This window comes from Vicia villosa, linkage group LG5 (genome assembly GCF_029867415.1).
Source record: "Vicia villosa cultivar HV-30 ecotype Madison, WI linkage group LG5, Vvil1.0, whole genome shotgun sequence".
Classification (NCBI taxonomy): Eukaryota; Viridiplantae; Streptophyta; class Magnoliopsida; order Fabales; family Fabaceae; genus Vicia; species Vicia villosa.
This window is the reverse complement of record NC_081184.1, coordinates 132,211,352-132,228,802: the sequence shown is the minus strand read 5'-3', so window position 1 is coordinate 132,228,802 and position 17,451 is coordinate 132,211,352. Positions and strand designations below refer to the sequence as shown.

The 17,451-nt window shown below is 35.9% G+C and overlaps 2 protein-coding genes across 2 annotated transcripts; one reads left to right on the top strand and one right to left on the bottom strand.

Annotated features, from left to right (window-relative positions):
* The first annotated feature begins 8,631 nt into the window (after nucleotides 1-8,631).
* Nucleotides 8,632-10,176, top strand: LOC131602545 (transcription termination factor MTERF6, chloroplastic/mitochondrial). Its single transcript, XM_058874685.1, has 2 exons — nucleotides 8,632-8,793; nucleotides 9,027-10,176. Exon 2 carries the CDS (start codon nucleotides 9,033-9,035, stop codon nucleotides 10,038-10,040), a length of 1,008 nt encoding a protein of 335 aa, XP_058730668.1. The 5' UTR covers nucleotides 8,632-8,793; nucleotides 9,027-9,032; the 3' UTR covers nucleotides 10,041-10,176.
* An 840-nt stretch (nucleotides 10,177-11,016) lies between these two features.
* LOC131602544 (probable sulfate transporter 3.3) lies at nucleotides 11,017-15,410 on the bottom strand. Its single transcript, XM_058874684.1, has 12 exons — nucleotides 14,810-15,410; nucleotides 14,516-14,723; nucleotides 14,261-14,432; nucleotides 14,095-14,160; nucleotides 13,275-13,388; nucleotides 12,872-12,988; nucleotides 12,562-12,688; nucleotides 12,172-12,458; nucleotides 11,884-12,074; nucleotides 11,704-11,780; nucleotides 11,527-11,603; nucleotides 11,017-11,440 (listed from the first exon to the last, which is right to left on the bottom strand). Exons 1-12 carry the CDS (start codon nucleotides 15,150-15,152, stop codon nucleotides 11,261-11,263), a joined length of 1,959 nt encoding a protein of 652 aa, XP_058730667.1. The 5' UTR covers nucleotides 15,153-15,410; the 3' UTR covers nucleotides 11,017-11,260.
* Nucleotides 15,411-17,451: the final 2,041 nt, after the last annotated feature.

Genomic DNA, 17,451 nt, shown 5'->3' with positions numbered 1-17,451 from the left:
TGTTAACAGTTTTTTTGCCATTCATTGTCTTTTCTTTGATTGTCATGTTGAGTGGAGGAGATGTGAGTGGGAATTTGAGGGAGGGAGAAAATAAAGGGAGTTCAGATCAGTGATGTTTTCATTTTGTTGATTATACATTGCAATAGGTGGAAATAAATCTATTTAACACCAAAATGACTTGCGTTTGGTTAAATATTTTGTTGTTTTCTGTTGTGAAAAACGATACCAATAACAAAGTATAATACGAATTAAGGAAGAAAAGAATTGGTTATAACTGCTATTCTTTTACTTTCTCTTAAAACAAGATTACAAGTTTACAAGAATAACAAATAACCTCTCTCACCCTAAATTAGGATTTGCAGCTTAGCAATGATGAGAGACTAGTATGCTATTTATAATAAAACCTAACATACTAACTAATGGGCTTTTTCCACAAGGCCCATTACACAAGCCAACTTAATAAACAAGCTAACTTAACAAATTAGGGTTTAAACACTAAAACCTAATTTAACATGCTAACAACCCTAGCATCTTCGACACCAGCATGTGAACAACCTTCGACTTCATGCTTAATCCTGTCGAACCAAGACACTACCCTTCGACCATACTAGAGTTCGATCCAATATCTCACAAATCTCCACCTTGGACCTAACTCTACAACGTCAAGGAACAGACTAGCTTTCTTCATGCAGCTTTATCAACTGCATACAGTGGAAAAACTTGCAACTCGGCAATTTCTTGGTGATCATATCAGCAGCATTGTCTTCAGTCGAAACCTTCAGCACTTGGACTTCTCCACGCTCGATTACTCCTCTGACGAAATGCAGCCTCACATCAATGTGCTTAGTTCGCTCATGATAGGCTGAATTCTTCGACAGGTGTATTGCACTTTGACTATCACATTTAACAGTGATACCTCGACCTTGAAGTTTTAGCTCCTTCGCAAAACCTTCAAGCCACAATGCTTCTTTCACAGCTTCAGTTAGGGCAATATACTCCGCTTCAGTGGTTGATAGAGCAACAACCTTCTGAAGTGTTGCTTTCCAACTAATTGCAGTGCCAAACATAGTGAAAACATATCCAGAAATAGATTTTCTGGAATCCATACAACCTGCATAATCAGAGTCGACATATCCTTCTATTACTGATTTACTATCTTCACCCAAGGCTCCACCATAAATTAGGACTCTATTCAGAGACCCATTTATGTACCTTAAAATCCACTTCAAAGCTTGCCAGTGAGCCTTTCCAGGATTCGCCATGTACCTGCTTACAAGACTGACTGCGTAAGCAATGTCGGGTCTAGTACAGACCATAACATACATCAAAGAGCCGACTATATTAGCATATGGGATGCTATTCATATAGGCTCTTTCGACATCAGTACTGGGACACTAATCAATACTCAGCTTGAATTGAGGGTTTGTTGGAGTCACAACTGGCTTCGAATTCGACATACCATACTTTTCAAGAATCTTCCGTAGATATGCCTCTTGAGATAAGCATATCTTCGACTTCTTTCTATCTCTCCGAATGTCAATTCCAAGAATCCTGGAAGCAGCTCCCAGATCCTTCATATCGAACTCCTTATTGAGTTCAGCCTTCACCCTCATCACATCTTCAACACTGTTGCTTGCTATGAGAATATCATCCACATAAAGCAACAAAATAACAAATGAATTACCAGGTCGAAATCTGAAGTAAACGCAGTGGTCGAACTGACTTCTAATGAAACTTATGCGTGTCATGAACTTGTCGAATCTCCTATTCCACTGTCGAGGAGATTGTTTCAGCCCATACAAAGATCTCTTTAACTTGCACACATAATCTTCCTTCCCCTTTTCGACATACCCTTCAGGTTGCCTCATCAGGATCGTTTCATCTAGATCACCATACAAGAACGCAGTCTTCACATCCATCTGTTCCAGTTCAAGATCGAACTGTGCCACCATGGCAAGCAACATTCGAATGGACCTATGCTTCACAACAGGAGAAAACACATCATTGAAGTCGACACCTTCTTTCTGAGTGAAACCCCTTGCAACTAACCTTGCCTTGTATCTTTTCGACGTCACTCCTTCAATTCCTTCCTTAACTTTGAAAATCCATTTACAGCTGACTAACCTTGCCCCATCAGGTTTCTTGATCAGTTCCCAAGTATGATTATCATGAAGAGATTTCATCTCATCATCCATGGCCTTCAGCCATTCAGTCTTATTTCGACTCCTCATAACTTCCTTATAGTCTCTAGGTTCTTCGTCTAGAACCTCACTTGCAGAGATTAAGGCATAAGCTATAAGATCTGCATATCCAAGTCTTTGAGGTGGCTTGATGACTCTTCTCGACCTATCTCTCGACAATAGGTAGTCATCGTCAGTTTCCTCAACTTCAGCATCTTCTGCTTCTTCTTCGACTTCATCTGGGATATGCAATTCAGCATCAACATGCTCCACCTCAACAGGAATCTCTACCTGTTCCAGCTCTTCGTCAGATGTTTCTGTACTTCGACCAACATCATCAGTTTTCTTAAAAGCCATTTCAGCTTCATTGAAAACTACATCTCGACTGGTGATACACCTCCTGTGACCTGGCTCTAGGCACCATAGCCTATAAGCTTTGACTCCTTCAGGGTATCCCATGAACATGCATTTCAGAGCTCTAGGTTCGACCTTGTCTTGCCTAATGTGAGCATAGGCTATGCAGCCAAATACTCTCAGTTTGTCGAGATCTGGTGGATGTCCCGACCAAACTTCTTCAGGTGTCTTCATATCTAACGCTGTCGAAGGACATCTGTTTATCAGATATGTTGCTGTCGAAACAGCCTCAGCCCAGAACACCTTCTTTAAACCGGCACTAGTCAACATGCATCTGACTCTCTCCAAAATAGTTCGATTAAACCTTTCAGCCAAACCATTTTGCTGTGGAGTACCTGCAGTAGTTCTATGCCTTGCAATACCAGAGGCAGCACAAAAACTGTTGAATGCCTCATTGCAAAATTCAAGGCCATTGTCGGTTCTCAACCTCTTGACTTTTCTGCCAGTCTGATTTTCAACCAGAGTCTTCCAACTTTTGAAATTCTCAAAAGTTTCATCCTTAGTCTTCTGGATGAATACCCATAATTTTCTGGAATAATCATTTACTATGGATAGAAAATACCTTGCTCCTGAATGTGATGGACACCTTGCAGGCCCCCAAAGATCAGCATGGATGTAATCAAGGGATCCATGTGTTCTTTGTTTGCCTTTGTTGAACTTCACTCTGCAAGTTTTTCCAAGTACACAGGGTTCACAAAACTTCAGCTTTTCGATTTTGTCTCCACCAAACAGATTTTGTTTCCCTAATTCGACCAGACCCCTTTCACTGACATGGCCCAATCTCATGTGCCAGATTTCTGTTTTCGACAAAGGTTTCGTGGATGCAACATTTGTCGAACCACTTACAACTTCAGCCTCAAGGGTATACAAGCCTTGTTTCTTCACGCCTCTCAAGACTTCCTTCGAACCCTTCATGACTCTTAGGATACTTTTCTCTCCTTGGAAAACATATCCTTTCTTGTCGAATTCACCAAGAGAAAGCAGATTTCTCTTCAAATCAGGAACATACCTGACTTCAGTCAACAACCTTATTGACTCATCATGGAGCTTGAATCTCACAGATCCAACACCTGCAATCTTGCAAGCCTTGTTGTTTCCCAGCAATACTGATCCACCATCTTGATCACATAATTCCTCGAACAAGTCTTTGTTTGGAGTCATGTGCCAAGTGCAACCTGAATCCATAATCCACTCCTTCTTAGAGTCACTGCTTGAAACCACAAGAACATCAGATGATTCGAAATCATCTTGAACAATGGCAGCGTTGCCATTATCCTTACCTCCATGATATTTCAAGCGTTCAGGGCACACCTTTCTTGTGTGACCCTCCTTCTTACAATGGTAGCATCGAATGCCAGATGCTTCGCCACTGTAAGTCTTCGACTGGATTTTGCCTTTCTTCTTGTCGAACTTACCATCCTTTCGTAAGAGTTTTCCTTTAACGGCCAAACCTTCGCCAACAGTCGAAGGTTTATGCTCCTTTCGTTCATTCAAGTCCTTAGAGTACAAGGCTGATTGAACTTCTTCAAACGTCAGGGACTCCCTTCCATACAAGAGAGTTTCTTTGAAGTGAGCACGTGATCGAGGCAAAGAACACAATAGTAACAGCGCTTGATCTTCATCATCGATCTTCACATCAATATTTTCAAGATCAAGAATCAGCTTGTTGAATATATCCAACTGCTCAGCCAATACTTTGTCTTCAATCATCTTGAATGAATACAAAGCTTGCTTCAGGTAGAGTCGATTTACCAGCGATTTGGTCATATACAAATTTTCAAGTTTCACCCATAACCCTGATGCCGTCGTCTCCTTTGATACCTGCCGGAGAACCTTATCACCAAGGCTCAACAAAATTGCGCTGTGTGCTTTCTCGATCATATTTGTCTTCTCCGCCGCCGTCAATTCTGCATTCATGGCTGCCTCTCCCTTCAACGCTTCCAAACAACCCTGCTGAACCAGTAGGGCTTTCATCTTCAAGCGCCACAGACCGAAATCATTCACTCCGGTGAACTTTTCAATCTCATACTTTGTTGAAGGCATCTTCTCCACGCTCACCGCACCAATTTGTTGTGAAAAACGATACCAATAACAAAGTATAATAGGAATTAGGGAAGAAAAGAATTGGTTATAACTGCTATTCATTTACTTTCTCTTAAAACAAGATTACAAGTTTACAAGAATAACAAATAACCTCTCTCACCCTAAATTAGGATTTGCAGCTTAGCAATGATGAGAGACTAGTATGCTATTTATAATAAAACCTAACATACTAACTAATGGGCTTTTTCCACAAGGCCCATTACACAAGCCAACTTAATAAACAAGCTAACTTAACAAATTAGGGTTTAAACACTAAAACCTAATTTAACATGCTAACAACCCTAGCATCTTCGACACCAGCATGTGAACAACCTTCGACTTCATGCTTAATTCTGTCGAACCAAGACACTACCCTTCGACCATACTAGAGTTCGATCCAATATCTCACATTTTCCTTAAATATATAGTAAGTTAAAATAGACTCTATAACTGTTTGAATTGAAGTGTAAGAAGTGACCTCGAACTAAATTAGTCGATATTATTTAAGAAGATAAAGATAATTTTTCAATATTGCTCTTTCATGTTAATAAAGTTTGTGAAATGTGATATAGTTTTCATTATTGGACTTAAAAAGGAAAATTACAATAGTCAAGTACAAAAGCGATATTCGGCTTCAAAAGACGACCGTGAGACAATAGGTTGTTTCTTGAACTTCCATGAGATGAGGGAATCTCCAAGGAAAGTACAGAACCCTGTGATAGATTTTATTGTGTCAATGCATGAAGTCCAGTCGGGGTCAGTGAAAGCTTTGAGCTGGAGGGAAGACGAAGAAGAGAAAAATAGGTATCGAGAAAGAGATTGCTTGATATACTTGAGGACACGGTACGCATTTTGAAGATGGCTGCATGTTGGAGAAGACATTAAGTAGCACTAAGTTGTGGAGTCGAGTAACTTAGGTCAGGTCTGGTGGAACATAAATATATTAGACGACCAATAAGATTTCGATAAGCAATGGCATATGTAGGTGGTGAATGATCAACAATTGAGTGTATATGAGATTTAGTTATAGGTGTGGGATAAGGTCTGTTGGCAAGGAGGCATGTGTCATGAAGGAGTTCAAGAGCATATTTGCGTTGGCAAATAAAAATACCAAGAGGATAGCGTGGGATCTCGAGGCTAAGGAAATATTGCAAGTCTCCAAGGTCCTTGATTTTGAAAGTGGTGTCAAGTATGTGTTTAAGGGTGTTGATTTCTGCGACATTGTTTCCTGAAATGATTAAGTCACCAACATAAATGAGGAGGGTAATGAAGGTGTTTCCATGAAGTTTGGTGAAGAGGGAGTGATCAGAGGCGGATTGCTTTTAATTTAAGGAAAGGAGTAAGGAAAAGTGTTTAGAAAACCACTGTCTGCTAGACTGCTCCAGGCCATAAAGAGACTTTTGAAGCTTGCAAACATGGTCAGGATTTGATGGGACAAGACCAGGAGGTGGTGTCATGTAAACCTCTTCATCAAGATCTCCATGAAGGAAAACGTTATTAACATCGAGTTGAATCAAATACCAGTTTTGTGAAACAGCAATGGCCAAGAAGAGCCTGATGCTGGTCATTTTAGCAACTAGAGAAAAAGTGACCATGTAGTCAATACCTTCAGTTTGTGTGTAGTCTTTAGCAATCAAACGAGCTTTGTATCTCTCTATTTCAATGGCTTTTTCGAAGATAAAATCAACCAAAGGCATCTCATTTTCATCTTCTATTGTAAAATCTCGAGCTAGACATTTTGTGGATGCCATGGTCGTTTGGTTTCCTACCAATGCAAGTAGGGACCAAATAAAGAAAAGTTGTTTTGGAGATGTCCCTTTTAGAAGAATGATGAGATGTGAGATTTAAAGTTAGGTTGCCTTTGCTGCAACTATTATGAAATCTCTGTATAATGTACCACCTCCAAACTTATTTTTGAAGTTAGCATATAAATGTCTCAAACAAAACCTGTGTTCATATGCAAGATATTCCTCTAAAAAACTTGCAAAGTCCCTACATATAAATAGCAACATAAGATTTCAATAAACTAAAATGACAAAAAATAATAATAATAACCATAAACAATTATACATATCTTTTGTTGATTATAAATAAGGCACCATCTAGTATCACAAATATCTTTAAGAAGTAGCTTAATAAACCAACTCCAAGAGTCCTTAGTTTCAGTCTCTACAACCCCAAAAGCAATAGGAAGATACTGATCATTAGCATCCCTCCCAACAACAATCAACAAAATTCCACCATATTAAGTCTTTAGGTGAAAACCATCTAATCATATTAATGGTCTACATGCCTGTGTCACTGCCTTTTTTGTGCCATCTAGGGATGGCAACAGGTCAGGTCGGGTGCGAGTTTTACACTACCCAAACCCGCACCAAAATCGGAACCTGAACCCGAACTCAAACCCAAATGTTGTTCAGGTGGCAAAATAACATCCACGCCCACACCCGTTAGGTTCGGGTTTTTTCACCCAAACTCAAACCCGCATCAAAATACATAAAATATATTTTTCCTACAATTTTCCACAATATATATATATATATATATATATATATATAAGCGGTTGTGATTTTGGGTTTCGGGTGCGGGTTTCACACTACCTAAACCCGCACTCGAAATATCAGGTGGCACCCGAACCCAAACACAGTCAACTCAGGTTTTCACCCGTTGACTCGGGTTCGGATGCAGGTAGCCCCCGCGGCTGCGGGTCTGCTTGCCATCCCTAGTGCCATCAAAACACATGTAACATTTTTCAAATCTTGGTTGCAATCCAGGTTTTGGTCTTCCAATGTTTAATTTGAATGTGTTTCCTTGAGAAGCCCTTCTTAAATTGCTTCAAAGATGAAAATTCTATTGCCACTTTGAATGTGAAATCTTTTGTAAGTGTTTCCGCTTCATTGAACCTAATCACTGCATGTATGTCATCACAACTATCTTCATCTGCCTCAGTATCAAGCTCATCTGTCATGTAATCTTCTTCTATGACATGTTCCCTATCCATCTCCTCTGTGGTAAACATATAGTTGGTTGGTTGACTTGTATCAGCACCATCAACATTCTCCCTTCTAGACTCACATTTATCCACCCCTAAGTTAAACCCCTCATCAAGGTCTTCATCAAAAGCATGCATTATCTTTTATTCATTGTCTTGGTCTTCACTTGATTCACTATCCTCACCACTTTCATGTCCTTTTTGTTTCTCTCTAAACTTTTCCACATAAGTCAATTCACTTGTAGACCATTCATATTCAAACAAAAATCAATGACTTATTAACATCTTCAACGAAGCTTCAAATGTCTTCAATGGAGCGCGAGCGAGAGAGACAATCATGAATAGTAGACATTTTAGAGTTTTTGAAAAACTAAAGTTAGAGACATTTGGTTTTTTAAAAGGAAAGTTTGAAATTAAGGGTTAAATATATTTTTAGTTTCTATAAATATCTTAAAATTGACTTTTAGTCTTTATAATTTTTTTTCATGTTTTAGTCTTTATAAAATTATTTTTTCATGACGTTTTAGTCATTCTACAAGGACTAAAACTACTTGCATAAATAATTTTGTAGGGACTAAAACATGAGGACCAAAAATTAATTTTGATAATTTTATAGAAACCAAAAACATATTTAACCATAAAATTAATATAGAAGATTTTTACAAGCCACATTAAAAATAATATATTTTAGTCAAATTAAAGCTAAAAAAAAAAGTAAGAATTAATTTACTTGTATTATCATGTCATAGTCATTTAGTCTCACTTAACATGAGAGACTAAATATATGGATGAAAAATTCATAAAAACTATATTCTTTAAAAATAATTTTGAGAGACTAAAAGTAAAATTTAAAGTATTTATGAAAATATTTAATTTTTTTTTATGTAACAACACTTTGTAAAACAATAGTGGTAAAAACTATAGAAAAAAAAAAAAACAGTTAAACGACGTCGTGAGTGGGTGGGAATCTACACACTCTATCCTCTTCTTCATCCATGTTGTCTTCTCATCTTCACTCTCAGTTCACTTGTGACTCTGACTAAACCCACTTCTATGTCTCCGTCTTTATCACTTCAACGACTTCAGTCTCTATAGCACCCTTTGCTATCATACACAGCACTTTTGGTAACATATCAGTTTCCCCATTTCTCTTCTTTTTATTTTATTTTCATTTTTAAATTCTATCATGTGGAAGCTGTAATAGAATTTATGAATCCTAAATTATACTACAAACTGGAATGCGCGTCAATTCAAATTAAAACGCAAATATATTATAAAATTCTGTATTATTTAATTGGAATTACTTGCAGAATTTGTGTGAACTAAATGTTTATATTTTTTGAATGAATAATTTGTAGTGTAAAATGGAAACCAGTAGCGGCAACAACAGCAGTAACATGATGTGGTTTTTCAAAGACAGAGGTTTCGATGATAACATCATCCAAGGAATGTTCAAAAAATGCAAGCGCCTCGAGATGGTTCATCAAGAAAGAGCAAGTGAAAATTGGGAGTATTTGAAAAATATTGGAATTCAAGAAAGGAAACTTCCCTCAATCGTTTCAAAATGCCCGAAAATTCTCGTGCTCGGCCTCAATGAGAAGATTCTTCCCATGGTTGAATGTCTCAACACACTTGCAACAAAGCCTCATGAAGTCGCCTCTGCTATTGCCAAGTTCCCTCACATACTTTCTTATAGTGTGGAAGAGAAGCTTTGTCCGGTTTTGGCCTTTTTTCAAGCATTAGGAGTCCCCGAAAAGCAAATCGGGAAAATTCTACTGTTAAACCCTAGGCTTATTAGTTACAGTATTGAGACAAAGATGGGGGAGATTGTGAAATTTCTGGCTAGTATTGGTCTTGATAAAGACGGAATGATTGGTAAAATTTTGGTCAAGGACCCGTTTATCATGGGTTATAGTGTTGATAAAAGGCTCCGTCCTACTTCGGAGTTTCTGAAGTCAATTGGTCTGACTGAGCAGGATCTTCAAATGCTGGCGTTGAACTTCCCGTCGATTTTGAGTAGAGATGTGAACAAGGTTTTGGTACACAATTATGATTATTTAAAGGGTCGTGGGTTTCAAGGGAGGCAGATAGTTGATTTGGTGGTTGGTTTTCCGCCTATCCTAATCAAGAGTGTTAGGAATTCTTTAGAACCGAGGATCAAGTTTTTAGTAGATGTAATGGGGAGACAAGTTGATGAAATAATTGATTATCCCTGCTTCTTTCGTCACGGCCTGAAGAAAAAGTTAGTGTTGCGGCACAAACTACTGCAGCAGAGGAATTTGAATTGCAGCTTGAGTGAAATGCTGGACTGTAATGAGAAGAAGTTTCACTTGAAGTTTGGCTTGTTAGAAGGACATGCCCTGAGTAACTAGGTCTCATCCCTATTTTAGTCTGTTTATGATTTTCATAATTAATTTATTAGTTGACTCATTTTTCGTTCCTTTGATGGAGAGTACCTTCCATATTGATATTGTTGTGATTCTGTATGTGTCTGATCTTTTGTTGAAATTCATGATCTTGTGATATGTTGTAACTAAGATGATAGGTTAATAGGTTATCTTTTGGATCTAGGATTGAGGCGTGTTTGCATGGCATGGATACCAAAGGGTTCCTCGGCCATCATACGGTTAATAAGGTCCTGTAACTCCTGTTGTCATACCTTCATTGTTTTACAGCCTGATTAGTTTCCTGAATGATCAACAAGATTTGGGTAAATTTCAGTAATATCTGATTGAGTAACATCAAATGAATCTCTTTCTAATCCTTCGTAATCTATGAAGCACGAACTTCGACACGAACACCTAACACGACCCAAACATTATAAGAGAAAAATAAAATAATTGCTACTGTTCATCAATGACAAACGTATAGTTGTTTCTGTTTGCATGATGTTGTTTAAAGCACAAATATATGATTGTTTGCAGATAAACTCATGAGAGTAGATAGATAGATTAGTCCTCACCGTAGAATGGAGACACACTTTTTGCTTTAAATTGTAAGTCATAAAGCATAACTGCTTTTTCTCATGATTGGAAATTGATTGAAATGTGGTCTGCCGATTAGGATCATGGAAGATTCAGCTAGAAGGACTTTGCACCTAACCTAATCATAATGTGATATCTAATTTCATCCATTAACTTGTACTGTCTTTTCCTCCTAACATCTAGGATGCTGTTAGTTACCTCAATCTGCATTATTATCTTAATTAATTTTAGTTTAGCAAGATATAGCCATTGGCATTAAGGATCAAAACTTCAATTGCTGTTGTGGAATAAACTGGTTGCTACAATAATAAGAAATGTTTTGAGAGTACAACAAACTTATAATCTATGTACTCAAGAGTGCATGTAAATCAACGCGAATGCTTGAATTGAAAAGCACCAAGTTGTTGCATTATAAACAAAAATTCTGAGGCATATATCTAATAAGCCGCAGCACAACTGTTGAAATTATATTTCACTTTAAACGTTTAAACTGTATAGTGTAGAATGTTACAATAATTGATTTGATACAAATTCTATGCGGTCTGTTTCTGCGGTGTCTACATTTTTATCTCAGCATATTTATCCTGCAATCTTGATTAACTAATCAGTTACGTGGCACGGTTTTGTGTTTCTTCTGTCGTGGTTGTTTGACTCTTCATTGTTGATGAAAGTGAAGCAACAGCCTCTCCAACTGTCAAGAAAAGGCTGTCTGCTCGAATGAAATTATTAGCGTGATCTGCTTTTTTCAACTTTTCTATGACCTCAGCCAGTGGATTCACCAACACAAGCTGTCACAAATAACATGATTTATTCAATATTTAGACTAAGGTATATGTAAACAAATAAAGAATATTTCAAAGTTAAGTGTCCTTGCCTCAATGCCCTTCTTTTCCATTGTTGCCTTTAATTCCTTGAAAAGTGAGATTCCGCTTGTGTCAATGGCGCTCACAGCTAACAATTTCAAATAAATATGAATTAAGAAGGTAGCTGAAATATGCTCAAATATAGATTGTAAAACATAGTGCATGCAATAATCGAAAGCTCATATTACCTGACATATCTAGGATTAAGTATCGAAGGCTCGAGTGTTCCTTTTCGTTATCTTCCTCTTCAATCCATCGCATTGTCCTAATATTGCATGTCAATACTAAATAGTTGAGCAACAGAGGAAACAATAATATACAGAAATAAAACTAACATATTTGATTAACTTTGCAAAGAAAAAACTAACCTGTCATTGAGATATGTGATGTTCGCAAAATTGATGGGAGCCTCGATGCTCAAAATAAGAAAGCCCGGTATTCTTTTAGCTTCCATGTATTGATGAAGATTTCTATATATGTCTGTCCCTGGTATATTCCCCATCATTACTGTTTTAGGCCTCGTAATTTGCAGGAGTAACCTAAAAGTCGATAATCCAACCTGATCAATAGCATTGTCATCCCTTGTCAAGGTGAAAATTATGCAAATCGACAAAATACGTTGACAAGGTGAAGATTATGAGCAAAAATGAACTTACTGCAACAGCAAGGCCTTCCTGGACTGAGATGAAAACAACACCCAAGAAAGCAGTTAACATCACAAGGAAGTCGAACTTGTCCATCTTCCAAATGTGACAAGCAGCAGGGATATCAACAAGGCCAATCACCGCCGTGACTATGATTGCACCCAATACAACATTAGGTGTGTACTGGAACAATGGCATAAGAAAAAGGAGTGTCACCATCACTGTCACAGACATTACTATGTTTGAAGCTGCTGTTTTTGCTCCGGCATTGTTATTAACAGCTGAACGAGAGAAAGCACCTGAAATTCATAGTTTCAATGAGGTAAACATGTGATTCTAATACCGAATTGCTCGACGTCTATAATGATAAAAGCGTTTCGTCTGTAGATGATAAACAAGAACCTGTAGTGACATAGCAGGAAGTGAAAGAGCCAACCACATTCATAAACCCGATTGCCATCATTTCCTTATTTCCATCTACTTTGTAATTTCCCAGAGCTGCAAATGTTCTTCCTACTGCAATACCTTCCTGTTTTTTTTAATAAAAAAAGTCACTCTTCCATTTTTTGCCAGTTATAAAATCAACTATATACACATAATTATGATGCTTCTCCTTCTTAGATATGTGTACTGTATGTAACTTTCAAATTTACTGCAGGATTAATAGAGAATATATTGTAAGAAAGAGGGAAGTTATTATTGGTAAACTTACAGTTAGCGACAAAATGCCAGTGATAAGCCCTGTTTTCATAACTAGACCAAGGTGGCTTCCATGAAATTTCAACATATTCCATGAAGAAGGATTTATTCCTGCTTGTAATTTTCCAATCTAGCAACCATATCAGAAGACAGAGGTGATAATTAAACTCATGGCTGTCTTATATAATCACATATACATAAAATAATAAAATTAAAATGACTATACTTATGTGCTCTGAAGCACCAACAACTCTGAAAAAATGCGTATCTGTGTTCACATCAGGTCGGACACCAACACTTGTCATTACGTTCAATTTTTTTTATAAAATTATTATCGATGTTGACTGGTATCTGTGTCTGGGTTTCATATATTATGCGATGGTTTCATATATTATGCGATGGGAGTAGTGGCTTACTACACTGATGCCATGATTTTGAGCCTGGATAGCAAAAGCCAGAAGAGTAGAGATGATGACACACATAAGAGGAGCTCCAGCAGACACCCAGAATAGTTTTGGTTTCCTTATGCTCTGCATGCATTTATTTATTTGGATCAGTTATTCAATAAACCAAAAAAATAAATAATAAAAGCATTGCTTTATTAGGAATATCTAATATATATTTGATTTAATAGTAGATTTTATTATTTTTAACAAATTTTAATTTTAATTTTGTTTATTATAAAATTTATTTATTTTACTTAAAAATAATAAAGACTTTATATTTATATCTACATTATTTTTTGCAGATTTTTTATGTTAGATTGGTTTTGCTTTGTCTGTCTCATAAAAATCACATGGTCATCTAATGTGACACACATTACTATAATGTGACGATGTTATATTAGCATGTACTAACTACTTGAAATTTTATATCAACCAGTCTTGAAAATTTAACAGCTGAAAAAAATATTTAAGTCAAATGAAATAATACATGTGTAAAGTAAACTACTAAATTAATTTTTGAGATAGCAAAATCCATTTTGACAGAGCAACACGAACAAAAAAACAAATCAATCCAATCTGGTTTTGAGTTTTGCCTGGTGAACATATTCTCATGTGACAAACATCATTGATGATTCTTGTTTTTTTTAATCTTAAAAATTGTTCAAAAATGTCGTATTAAGTAAATTCATGCACATAAGCAAACAAATCTTCACAGACAGAGGTGAGATTATAGAATGAATGAAAATTCTTGTAACACATAAAAGTTAAAAAGAAGAGAATAATAACGTACAACGTGTCTTGCTATGAGTAGTATCACCAAGAAGCAAATTCCCATCACTATTGTTTGCCATGACCACTGCACAAAAATTCTATAAGAAGAATATAGAAAAAAAAATAAAGAAAATGAACTAGTAATTAATTAATTAACTAAGTAATTAATTAATGAATTAATTAACCTCATGTATATTTTGAAAAACAGAAGTCATAACAGGAACAAGACCCATCTCTTTAGTAAAGTGTGTGATTCCAAGTAAGCTCTTAAGTTGTTGCAAAGACACAATTATAGCAGCTCCAGCCATGAATCCAATCAGGATTGCTTTAGATAAAAAATCAATAATAAATCCTAACCTGTAATCATTAATTAATCACTTTAATCATTAACAAATAATATAACTAAAACTTTATAGTAAAAAAGATTGAATCATTATTACCTTAGAATTCCTAGTGAAGCTTGAAATAGACCAGCAAAAAAGGTTGAAGTAAGAGCAAGTTGAAGAAACAGAACAGGTTCACCAGAAGGTGACACTTCTTGTCGAAGCATAGATCCTAAAACAAGCGACGCAATTGAAACAGGCCCTACTGCTAGATCCCTTGAGCTTCCAAGAACAGCATAAATAAGTGGAGGAACAAAACTAGAATCTGAAAAACAAATATAATATTTATTATCTATCATCAGTATCAGCAATTCAGGTTTCAGAACGGAACAATAGTAAGTATAGACTCACATAGTCCGACTATTGGAGGAAGATTGGCAAGCTTAGCATAACTGATTCCCTGCGGTATGGCCAAGCTAGCAATAGTAAGGCCGGAAACAAGATCGGATTTGAAGAGTTTCAAATTATAATTCGCGCCCCATTGAAGAACCGGGAACATGTATTTCGCTCCTAAGATAAGTTTTGTCTTAGGAGATTTTCCTTTGAACTGGCGCATGGGATCATCAGGGAAAAAAGTTTCTTTGAGCCTAAGTTTGAGTTTGTGTAAAGTGGTTTTGTGAGGTGGTGGAACAACTTGGTGAATTTCCAGTTGCACACAATGTGAGTGTGAAGAATGTAAGGTGTTAGGATCCATTGAATAGAGAAGAGAGTGTGGAAGTTGTGGAATGTGTTTGGTGTTATATAGTAGAAGCTAAGGTTGTTTGATGCAATGGTTATGGTGGTGAGGTGATTGGTTTTTATGTTGGAGTTTTGGTATTCAACATATCTATAAAACCGCTATAAAACAAGACAAGACTATACTATACCTATGTTAACTAGAGGACAAAAGCATCAGAACAATAAAGATGTATGATTTCAGATTTCAGAAATCAGAAACTATACGGTGGTGATAATTTAATTCTCTACATGATAATATGAATATATAGTACAAATATTTAGAAGTGTTTTTACGAGAGGTGCACAATCAACTAGTGCATATTTTTACTTCACTTTTGTCAGAGTGAAACATAATTTTGTAATTTTTTTTAAATAATATTTTTAAGTTTGATTGAGTACCGGTAATTATTTATTTTTTTAAATTTAAAATTTATTTAAAAATAAACTAATAAAATTATATATATATATATATATATATATATATATATATATATATATATATATATATATATATATTCAAAACACAGTCAAAAAACTTTTATACATTCTTTATTTGTTTATTATTGTTTTATATTACTTTATTTTATGCATATTTCAGCTTAGAAGCTCAAAACACTAGAAATTTGTATTTCACACACTTTAGAGAAGTTAAATAATTTATAAATGAAAGACAACGTTTATGTTGGACCATGAGGGAAGCTTGAGATTATCATACACTGTGACGTGGACGACTAAGAGTGAAAAACATCCGTATTCACTTAAAATCTTAGCACAATATATTTAAGTATGAATCATTTCACTTATATGTTTATATATTGCTCAATTTAACTTTTTAAAATTATGTGAGATTTCTAACTCACATTAACATTGTAATAATTTTTCGTTCAAGTGTAATTTTATCCACTTATATGTTTTTCACGAAGATAATATTTATATCTACGGGTGTGTTTGGATTGGCGGTGGACAGAATTGATTCTGAAAGAGTTGAGTTTAGTAAAATTGATTTCAACAGAATTGAGTTTAGAATAATTGATTTATGTTTGGATACAATGATATAGAAGTGATTGTTATCAATTAATGATGTTTGGATAGTTTTAACAAAAGTGATTTTGAATTGGATAATTACCAAAATGGTAATAAATTCTAATACAAATAAAAAAGAAAAGAAGTAATTGATAAAAATTAAAGAGGGTAAAGAAGGAAAATTCAAAAGAGTTGTAATAAATAATATATAATATATGTAGAATTGATTCTACTAAACTCAAAAGCTAGGAATTGTAGCTTCTACTAGAATAGCTTTTGGAGTAGGAGAATTGATTTTGAAAAAGTATCCAAACAAGAAAAAAAAACCAATTTTCAAGTTGAGGTGCACTAGAAGTGCTTTTGAGGCTTGTAGAAGCCAATCCAAACATACACATATATTTGTACTGTCGTTGACGAAACACACCCGACTAACCTCCAATGTCATAAAGATTTTCTTTTAAAGAAATTGGTCATTTTAATTGAACCATCAACTCTGATCCTATTATTGGGTCATAAAAGGAAAATCTTGGAGGATTTAACATGTCACCCTCAAAATTATACATGGCACCACCTATTTTGTTATTCCAGGAATGCCCCTAATGAAACACAAACAATGTCTGGACAAAATTTTCGGTACAACCAAAGTTTCCGGTACTCCCCTACTAAATTTACGTGATACCGGAAATTTCAGTTATACTGAAATTTTCGGTAGTATCATTTTTAGGGGTTTTCTTTTAAACGGTCCGGATTTTATCGACACTTTTGAAAGGCTACGATTGCACCTACAAATTATGTGGCTGTTAGTTACCAATTTGTGTAAATATCTTAGGTAATTTTTGGTAACTTTCAAGTCTTTTTGTGGTTAATAGTAGTATTTTATTATCATTTGGTATATATTTATTCTTATATTTATATTATTGTTGAATAGTTCTTATCTTTGCAATCTATGTTGGATTTTGTAGTCTTTTTAGATAATTGGAAGCTTAGACCATGGAAAAAGGATTTTGATGATGTTCCAAGACCAAAGCCAAGGGTTGCTGAAAAGTGGAAGCGCGCTAAGCGAGGTTGAGCCCGCTAAGCGCGGTTTTGAAGACAAGAAGGAAGTTCTGGCAGAGAGTTCCGCGCTAAGCGAGGTCTGGAGCCCACTTAGCGCGGTTGGGCGGTTTAAGCAATTTTTGATGGCGCGCTTAGCGGGCTACACCGCGCTAAGCGCGGCGTGCGAAACTTTGTTTATTTGATTAGGGGCCAAATCA

Coding starts and splice junctions, on each gene's coding strand:
- LOC131602544 (XM_058874684.1), bottom strand. CDS start 15,152: ATGGATCCTAACACCTTACATTCTTCACACTCACATTGTGTGCAACTG. Junction 14,724..14,809: donor TCCTCCAATAGTCGGACTAT/GTGAGTCTATAC, acceptor TTTGTTTTTCAG/ATTCTAGTTTTGTTCCTCCA. Junction 11,604..11,703: donor CTTAATCCTAGATATGTCAG/GTAATATGAGCT, acceptor TGAAATTGTTAG/CTGTGAGCGCCATTGACACA.
- LOC131602545 (XM_058874685.1), top strand. CDS start 9,033: ATGGAAACCAGTAGCGGCAACAACAGCAGTAACATGATGTGGTTTTTC.